General features: G+C 40.8%; 1 protein-coding gene across 1 annotated transcript; it reads right to left on the bottom strand.

Annotated features, from left to right (window-relative positions):
* Window positions 1-5396: 5396 nt before the first annotated feature.
* On the bottom strand, window positions 5397-10021 carry LOC121877999 (endophilin-A2-like; the record flags this gene model as incomplete). The annotated part of the gene is made up of 5 exons (XM_042383957.1): window positions 9966-10021; window positions 8825-9350; window positions 8206-8309; window positions 7514-7672; window positions 5397-5511 (listed from the first exon to the last, which is right to left on the bottom strand). Coding segments are annotated over exons 1-5 (960 nt in total), but the record flags the coding sequence as incomplete, so codon positions are not given.
* Between the last annotated feature and the right edge of the window lie 431 nt (window positions 10022-10452).

Below are 10452 nucleotides of genomic sequence, written 5' to 3'. Positions count from 1 at the left end.
ATTTGTTAAAGCAATATAATTGCAGGACCCACATTGCTCGTGTCCTTGACGACGACCCCAAGCTGGAGTTAGTCGAGGCACTACCCTGCAAGAGTTCCTGTGAAGTTCGGACGCCAGAGTCTGTTGATCTCGGTTGCTAGTTGCTGCCAACACCTGACGAGATAGAAGAATCCTCTACGGCAGGAAATAGGCCCAAACTTAAACTTGGACTGAAGTGGACCCCACGTGCAGTTCCTTGATACGGCCTTCGTTTTGGACATCAAGTTTCCACCTATTCTTTTCTATGACCTTTCTTTTTTGTGCAATGTGTATTTAAGCATTTGTTGTAAGATGATTATGCTTTGTGTACTAATCTTAAGTTTAATCTACCTTACAGTAGATTTTTGTTGGGGGAGCAGTGTAAGGGCAGAAACGATCCTCCGGCTAGTTACCGCTGCTAACTCGCTCGTTTGCTGGTGCAGACGACACTTGGGGTGGTTGGACGGAGGTGATAACGGCAGCAACCCTCTCCGCCGCGGGAGATTCAACCCAGCCGCCATACCGTCAGTATCTAGCTACCCTGCTGTCCGTCAAATTCTGGCTGTGATCTCATCATAGGTCCTGGACTCGTGGGCTGTGTTCCCAGACCTTAACCTATCAACTGCCAACTCTCTGGTCATCTACCACTACCGCATACCACGACCATCAGTTCATCACATTCCGTCGGTGCCCCGGTGTTCTCCTGCCTTTTCAAGACGTTGCTGAGTGTGGAGTGAATGGACGCCTCCCTGCCCTGAGTGTGCATCACCGTGTTCCAGAACCTTCCCCCAGGGCCACTACCGTAGGAAATAATTGTTCATTGTTTAATTCCATTAATTGCTGACTCCCCTTTATTGTTCGATTCTATCGATTGTTGATTCCTTTATTTGTTTGCTTCCATTAATTGTTTGACTCCCGTAATTATTTGATGTTTGTTGAGTGGTGTCAGAGTTTTGTGTTATATTTTTATAGTAAAGAGATGCCAATCTCTAACGGTTGTTTATTCCTCGGAAAACCATGGTCCTTGACTTTCCTTTATTAAGATCCTGATTAGCCTGGTAAGGGATTTCTATCCCGAAGTCCTAGGCCTTTACTATATATATATATATATATATATATATATATATATATATATATATATATATATATATATATATATATATATATATATATATATATATATATATATACGTACCCTTTTATGCGGAGAGCGGCTGGCGGTCCTCTCGCGCCATTTTTGGATCCAAACCTCCCGCCATCTCTCCCGTCATGTTGGGTAGGCGGCGCGATAAGGTTGCACAGTGTATGTCTTTGTTGTGTTATCGGTGACGTCATATGACGTATCGGACTGTGATTGGGCCAAGCATCCTTACCTTCCTCCCCGCTAGCTGTGATTGGTTTAATGTACTATGACATGCCCCGCCGCGGGAGTGTTCAAGCCCCTTGACCTACCGCGTCAGTTAGACCCCTCCCGGCTACACCGTGTATATCGGTATCCATTGTTCCATAAGAATGGCTTCCACTGGACCACCACCACCACAAAGAAACCTTGCATTACCTGGACCCAGCCGCCCTAAGCCAAAGAAGATACGGCGTTCCTTAAGCTACGAAATTAAGTACAAGATCATACAAGAGTTGGAGAAAGGAACAAGACAGGTTGATCTCGCGCGCCAGCATGGTGTTAACGAGTCTACGATCAGGACAATTAAGAAGGATGCAGCCAAGATAAAGGAGCACATGAACATCACAAAGTCTACAGGTGCTTCTTTGATCAAGTATTTCCACAACCAGGTGCTTCTCAAGACGGAAAAATTACTTGTGAGCTACTTGGTTCGTCAGGAGCGACGGAACATGGCGGTGGACACGCGCTCAGTTAAGGAGTACGCACGTGAACTGTATGCTGCAGTGTCACGTACGATGGGAATTGCAGAGCCCAAACCCTTTAATGCTTCCTCTGGGTGGTTACAGAGGTTTAAGAAGAGGAACAAGATCACCAATATCAACATTGGTGGTGAAGAAACTAGTGCTGACTGTGTTGCGGCTAGGGAATTTCCTCCGTTTTTACGTGAGATTATGGAGGAAGGACAGTACAGTGACGACCAGGTGTTTAACATGGACGAATCTGGTCTTTTTGGGAAAAAGCTACCTTCCAAGTCCTTCGTTGTAAAGAATGCCAGCAAGATTCGGGGCTGGAAGATGCAGAAGGAACGCATCACCGTCCTGTTTACCACCAATGCCTCCAGTACCTGTAAGCTCAAGTTATTGGTGATCCACACAGCACGCAAGACGCACGCCTACAAGAGCATGGACATGAATTAAGCTAAATGTCCACTGGCTGACCGCATATAAGCATGGATGTTCTCTTTACACCGTCCCTCTCCTGGTTTGATGATCTGTTTCATTCCCATGTGAAGAAGCCCCTAGAGCAACAGAATGCCATATTCAAGATTTGGTTGCTGCTTGACAATCCACCAGGACACTTCACCATTTATAGATCGGCCACCCCAACGTAGTATGGTCTTCCCCTTCCTCCCAACACTACGCTCATAATACAGCCCATGGACCAAGAATTGATCTGTAATGTAAAAGCTGCATTCTCTGCTAAAAAATTCAACCTACTGAACTACTACACCAACACCAAGGAAGAGTTGCGTAACCTGAGTGACACCAACACCGATAACAAGAGCGAAGACAAGGATCAACAGTTGGCAGAGCAAGAAGTACTTTTAAAACAATTCTGGAGAACATTCAACGTCAAGAAAGCTGTGGACTTCTTGGTGGAGGCATGGGATCAGCTGTCTGTAGCAACTGTTCGTCACGCATGGAGACATGTGTTGCAAGGCATTCCGGGTGTTAGGCAGAGTAAATCTGTGACTGGTGAGGTTTAGAATGTTGCAGTAGCAGTGGACCTTGCCAGAGAAGCTGCGCAGAGTGTTACAGCTGCAGGCTTCTCCGAGACCACCAACGACGACATCCTGAAGGTGATAAGGGATCCTGATGTGACTACCGACGAGATGGTAGATGATGATGACGTCAGTGAAGAGGCAGGTGGTGCGTCATCCCAAGAAGAACGCCGCTTATCCCATAGTAATGTTAGGGGTGCAATCGAGTGTATTGAGAAAGTCAAGCTCCTCCTTTCCGACGACCATGACGCAAACAGGTATGAAATCTTCACTACCCAGCTGTTGCAGACTATGGAGCCCTACATCAAGGTTTATCACGACAACATAAACACCAGCCGTCAGCAAAGCATAACAGAGTTCTTCGCCCGCAACCCACCACAGCCAGCCCAAGCCAGTGATAGTGACAGAGGCAGAGACAGTGATGATGACTTTGAGGGATTTGTCAGGGAGGCCCTGACAAGTGTGGATGACAGTGATGGTGACTCACCTGAGGGCCAGTAGCCTGCCCTCTGCCTCGGAACCAGCCTCCATTCCCGTACGCCGACCCATCTCTTCTACTAACGTAAGTGTTAACCCCAACCTTGTTTTTTTCTAACCTAACCTTCAGTTTATTGACTGTTCCTTTCTATATTATGTGTGGGTGAATACCATCATAAAGTTAAGATGTTATTTTTAGTAAAACGTACATATTGTGTCGGGAAAAAGTGGAGTTTGGGGGTCGGCCCGGTCTGTATTTCAATTAATCCCATATGTTATGTTGTTCACTTTACGCATTTCTCACTTTACGCGGGCCGCCGTGGGTTCAATTAACCGTGTAAAGTGAGGGTTCACTATATATATATATATATATATATATATATATATATATATATATATATATATATATACACACATATATATATATATATATATATATATATATATATATATATATATATATATATATATATATATATATATATATATATATGCACAATATTTTATAATCGCAGTCATGTGCTGAATATTCTATGTAAAAAATATAAATTTTAAATGAATTATTTCTAGTGTGGTCGACTTCCTACACAAAGACAGGCTATAAATAGCCGTCTTATCTCCCCTCCCCCTCCATCCCTCTGTTCTCAGAAAGGTCTTGGTAAATAACTTTTGTTTGTTTATTTTCATTGTTTGTCTAATTTGTCATGTTGTATCAAAGTAATATTACTAAAAGTTTTAGGCAGCTACCAAACAGGGAGATTCTACTGCTTGGGAAGATATTGGAAGCACAATGTACAGTATTGTCTAATGGTAGACCCTACTTCCATATGGCATCACAAAAATTGTGACCAAGTCTTAGGTTGCTAATTTATCTTTCTGCCTCATTTACACACAATTGCAGAGTTTCAATTGTTTCTCTTCCTTTGACAACACAACATACATACAATATGATGTTTCTTACCTCTGATCTTTTTTCCATTTATTTATGGTTGGTTATTTAAAATAATGCCAATTCACTTCAAGTATTGGCATCAAATTTTACCGACTGGTGTACACTAGTGACTCACTTAAGCGTCAGTTATTTAACTGGAACTAATGTTGGTGTGAGTAAAATATTTCCATTTACTTGAAATAGATTTGCCAGTTTATTTGTTTATTTACAATATGCTGTAATACATTAAACACACTGCAAGTATTTTCTTTAATTTATATACTTGTTTTGCAAAAAAGGGAGGCGACCATTATACCTGGTAGGTGAAGTTGACCAGAAATTTATGGTGATCATTAAGGACCAAACTCCGAATCCATGATGTGACTTCTGTTCATCATTCTCATCCTAAATTTACCACTGTCGGTAGTTTCAAGAATTATCGCAGTCATTTACTGAATATTCTGTAAAAATATAAAATTTAAATTAATTATTTATAGGAGATAAGTATTATGATCAGTAAATATACAGATATGCATTACTGACCACCTCCGAACACAAGGACGGCTAAAAATAGCCACAGGCGGTCACAGTCAAGGTCACTTTCCCTTTCTTGTCACTGGCAAATGGGGGTGGGGGGGTGGATGATAATAGCAGCTGTGTTTATTACGGTATGTTAGACTGGTTTATAATACATTTTTATTATTTTAATATACCGGTAATCTTCATTTTAATCCAGCTTCCCAAACGTAAGTTTCAGTATAAAATAATTAGTGGTAGGACCTTGTGAGTGGTTTACCATGTTTCCATCACCACTCTTGACACGCTAAACCGCAATATTTAAGAGGTAAGAATTTTATCTCTGGTGCTTAAGACGACCCCCTAACTTTGGGCTGATTTTTTTTTTGTTCAAATTCCGTCTTGTAGGCGTAGATATACGGTAGGCTGATGAGTTGCATTGTTGAAGGAGAGGGGGGCCTTGATAAGTCGGAATTTGGAATAACTCAGCAAGGCCAGAGCCCCATATGTGCCGAGTTATCGAGGGTTTACTGGGGGTGGAAATGACTAACCTGAACATAAGATGCAGGGAAGAAGCCTATCTGGTTGTTAAGTTCACCTTGGTACCAGTTGGAGTCAATCTTCTTACGAAGGATTATCATATCTCCTTTTTTGAAACTAAGGTCTCTGTGGAGAAACAAATGAATATCAACCATCTTATCATATCTACTTCTAGATTTTCTGACTTAAAGGTAGCCCAACAATGTATGTTCATACATGCATATTTTCCTAAGTTTAATATATAACTAATATACAGAATACTGTACTACTATACTGTATATATTACTGTAGTTATATATAATCTCCCCACTAGCCAGAATAATTGGTGCAGACCTCATTCAGGGATGAGATAATTTTGGGTAATTAGAACTCTCTCAAACCCATAAAATATCCCCAATCCCTTCAATTTTTGTGCATACAGTACTGTACACTACAGGAATATCCTACTTATCACAGGGAATGCATTCCTAAAAGTAAATGCAATTAACAAAACTGCGAATATCAGGACAATTTTCCCCATAAGAATTAATGTAAATGGGAAGGGGGTTGCATTCCCAGCTAGCAAATTTCACCATATTTTTTTGATACCATATATAATCCTCATTATCCAAGGATATTAGGGACCAGAATCGCATGTATACTGTAGCACGGGTAAACATTCTGTATATTTACGATGTCCCAATCTACGATAATTCGCATTAACAATGCTGATACATTAAGACCACATTGACGATATTCATTATCCCACCAACTCACCAAGTTGGCATATGGAACGCATCACTCGCTTCATTTGTCTGCTGAGGTGTTATCTACCCAAATACCGCTTCGTGGCCATTTTGTGAACTACAGTCCAGCCATTGTTTCTTCTTGGTTACATGTTTGTAAGAAATGGAGCTAAATTTTTTAGCTCACATTGTACTCTGTTTTAGTGACTATGAAGTTATTTTGCTATGACTGTGAAGTTCTTTTGCACTGACTATAAAGTTATTTTGCTCTGCTGTCTGACTGTGAAGTTCTTTTGCTCTGACTGTGAAGTTCTTTTGCTCTGCCTGTGAAGTACTTTTGCTCTGCTGTCTGACTGTGAAGTTCTTTTGCTCTGACTGTGAAGTTCTTTTGCCCTGACTGTGAAGTTATTTTTCCCTGACTATGAAGTTATTTTGCTATGACTGTGAAGTTCTTTTGCACTGACTGTGAAGAACTTTTGCTCTGCTGTCTGACTGTGAAGTTCTTTTGCTCTGACTATGAAGTTCTTTTGCTCTGACTGTGAAGTTCTTTTGCTCTGACTGTGAAATTCTTTTGCTCTGACTGTGAAGTTCTTTTGCTCTGACTGTGAAGTTCTTTTGCTCTGACTGTGAAGTTCTTTTGCTCTGACTGTGGAAGTTCTTTTTGCTCTGACTGTGAAGTTCTTTTGCTCTGACTGTGAAGTTCTTTTGCTCTGACTGTGAAGTACTTTTGCTCTGCTGTCTGACTGTGAAGTTCTTTTGCTCTGGCCATGAAGTTCTTTTGCTCTGACTGTGAAGTTCTTTTGCTCTGACTGTGAAATTCTTTTGCCCTGACTGTGAAGTTATTTTTCCCTGACTATGAAGTTATTTTGCTATGACTGTGAAGTTCTTTTGCACTGACTGTGAAGAACTTTTGCTCTGCTGTCTGACTGTGAAGTTCTTTTGCCCTGACTGTGAAGTTCTTTCGCTCTGCCTGTGAAGTACTTTTGCTCTGACTGTGAAGTTCTTTTGCTCTGACTGTGAAATTCTTTTGCCCTGACTGTGAAGTTATTTTTCCCTGACTATGAAGTTATTTTGGTATGACTGTGAAGTTCTTTTGCACTGACTGTGAAGAACTTTTGCTCTGCTGTCTGACTGTGAAGTTCTTTTGCTCTGACTGTGAAGTTCTTTTGCTCTGACTGTGAAGTTCTTTTGCTCTGACTGTGAAGTTCTTTTGCTCTGACTGTGAAGTTCTTTTGCTCTGACTGTGAAGTACTTTTGCTCTGCTGTCTGACTGTGAAGTTCTTTTGCTCTGGCCATGAAGTTCTTTTGCTCTGACTGTGAAATTCTTTTGCCCTGACTTTGAAGTTATTTTTCCCTGACTATGAAGTTATTTTGCTATGACTGTGAAGTTCTTTTGCACTGACTGTGAAGAACTTTTGCTCTGCTGTCTGACTGTGAAGTTCTTTTGCTCTGACTGTGAAGTTCTTTTGCTCTGCCCAGAAGTACTTGCTCTCTGCTGTCTGACTGTGGAAGTTCTTTTGCTCTGACTGTGAAGTTCTTGTCTCTGATCAGAAGTGGTTTTCCTGAATATGAAGTTATTTTGCTATGACTGTGAAGTTCTTTTTGTAATTAGACTGTGAAGAACTTTGCTCTGCTGTCTGACTGTGAAAGTTCTCTTTTTGTTTCTGACTATGAAGTTCTTTTGTTTGATCAGAAGTTCTTTTTGTTCTTGACTGTGAAATTCCTTTTGGACCTGACTGTGAAGTTCTTTTTGCTCTTGACTGTGAAGTTCTTTTTTTTGCTCTGACTGTGAAGTTCTTATACCTGACCAGAAGTTCTTTTTGCTCTGACTGTGAAGTTCTTTTGTTCTTGACTGTGAAGTTCTTTTGCTCTGACTGTGAAGCATTTTTGTTCTGGATCAGAAGTACTTTTTGCTCTGACTGGTGAAGTACTTTGCTCTGCTGTCTGACTGTGAAGTTCTTTTTTTTTGCTCTGACTGTGAAGTTCTTTTTGCCTGACTGTGAAGTTCTTATGCTCTGACTGTAGTTCTTTTGCTCTGACTGTGAAGTTCTTTTGCTCTGGCTAGAAGTTCTTTTTGTTTTGACTTGTGAAGTACTTTTTGCTCTGGATCAGAAGTTCTTTTTTTGCTCTGGGCTTATGAAGTTCTTTTGCTCCACTGTGAAGTTCTTTTGCTCTGATCAGAAGTACTTTTTGCTCTGACTATGAAGATATTTTTTGCTCTCACAGTCTGACTGTGAAGTTCTTTTTGTTTGACTGATGTTTTGCATTGACTGTGAAGTTCTTTTTGCTCTGACTGTGAAGTTATTTTTCCCTGACTATGAAGTTATTTTTGCTCTGCTGTCTGACTGTGAAGTTCTTTTGCTCTGCTGTCTGACTGTGAAGTTCTTTTGTTCTGACTGTGAAGTTCTTTTGCTCTGACTGATAAGTTCTTTTGCATTGACTGTGAAGTTCTTTTGCTCTGACTGTGAAGTTATTTTTCCCTGACTATGAAGTTATTTTGCTCTGCTGTCTGACTGTGAAGTTCTTTTGCTCTGCTGTCTGACTGTGAAGTTCTTTTGCTCTGACTGTGAAGTTCTTTTGCTCTGACTGTGAAGTTCTTTTGCTCTGACTGTGAAGTTCTTTTGCTCTGACTGTGAAGAACTTTTGTTCTGCTGTCTGACTGTGAAGTTCTTTTGCTCTGACTATGAAGTTCTTTTGCTCTGACTGTGAAGTACTTTTGCTTTCTGCTGTCTGACTGTGAGTTCTTTTGCTATGACTATCAAGTTATTTTGCTCTGCTGTCTGACTGTGGAAGTTCTTTTTGCTCTGCCTGTGAAGTTCTTTTGTCTCTGACTGTGAAGTTATTTTTCCCCGACCGGTGAAGTTATTTTTGCTCTGCTGTCTGACTGTGAAGTTTTTTTTGCTCTGCTGTCTGACTGCAGTTCTTTTTGCCCTTGCCTGTAGCAAGTTCTTCTTTTTTTTTGCTCTGCTCAGAAGTTCTTTGTTTCTGCTCTGTGAAGTTCTTTTTTTGCTCTGCCTGTGAAGTTTCTTTTGCTCTGACTGTGAAGTTCTTTTGCTCCACCAGAAGTTCTTTTTGCTCTGACTGTGAAGTTTCTTTTTTACCTGCTCAGAAGTTTTTTGTTTCGCCTGGTGAAGTTCCTTTTGCTCTGACAGTGAAGTTCTTTTGCTCTGACTGTGAAGTTCTTTTGCTATGACTATGAAGTTATTTTGCTCTGCTGTCTGACTGTGAAGTTCTTTTGCTCTGACAGTGAAGTTCTTTTGCTCTGACTGTGAAGTTCTTTTGCTATGACTATGAAGTTATTTTGCTCTGCTGTCTGACTGTGAAGTTCTTTTGCTCTGACAGTGAAGTTCTTTTGCTCTGACAGTGAAGTTCTTTTGCTCTGACAGTGAAGTTCTTTTGCTCTGACTGTGAAGTTATTTTTCTCTGACTGGGAAGTTCTTTTGCTCTGCCTGTGAAGTTATTTTGCTCTTCCTGTGAAGTTCCTTTGCTCTGACTGTGAAGTTATTTTTCTCTGAATGGGAAGTTCTTTTGCTCTGACTGTGAAGTTCTTTTGCTCTGACTATGAAGTTCTTTTGCCCTGAGGCATTGTTATTTTTCATCTGTTTGATGGCAGTAGCTACCTCATCCAGGGATGGAGGATAGCTGAGGTGGGTCAGCTCTGGGTGCTAAGGGACCTGCTGGGTGGTCAGGACATCTTTCAGCTGAGCAGTGAAAGGTAGTGCTCTTTCCAGCGCTGAAGGAGGCCTTCATCGTCTTTAATTATGGAGTTACGATTCGATGACCGGTGGTGGGGGGGGCTGTGCCACGAGTGATTAGCCCATAAAATGTTTTAGAGGAATTGAAAAATTGGCGCACCTTGTGCCGATCTGCAAATCTTTGTGTTTCACATGCTTTATTTTTAAACCAGTCATTCTTTACATTGCAATGTTCCCGCTGGGCCGCCACTTTCTTCTTGTGGAAGGTATCATCTTTGGTCCTAGACTGAGGGTTGTTCTGCCAGTCAATAAGCAGCACGTTTATCATCGACGAGTACATTGATTGCCGGGTCATTTTCATCAAACCAGTCTTGGTGTATTCTTTCGATCTGGCAGAAGGTCTCTCTGCAAGTTTTTGTCATGACAGTTGTATGATATATATGGACACAAAGTAGAACCTTCAGCTGTTTATTATTATATTGTTATATTACTCTTATTAATTATGTATAGTAAAGTATTACAGAACATGTATTAATTCTATGTAATATTCTATCTATTGTGCACCATGTTATGTATATAAATTATCACATTTATACTTTATGTATTTAGCTTGTGAATGCTGGCATCTGTACAGGCCAGCGCGTAGT

This window comes from Homarus americanus, unplaced genomic scaffold, assembly GCF_018991925.1.
Source record: "Homarus americanus isolate GMGI-L3 unplaced genomic scaffold, GMGI_Hamer_2.0 scaffold20715, whole genome shotgun sequence".
Taxonomy (NCBI): Eukaryota; Metazoa; Arthropoda; class Malacostraca; order Decapoda; family Nephropidae; genus Homarus; species Homarus americanus.
This window is presented reverse-complemented; position numbering and strand designations above follow the sequence as displayed.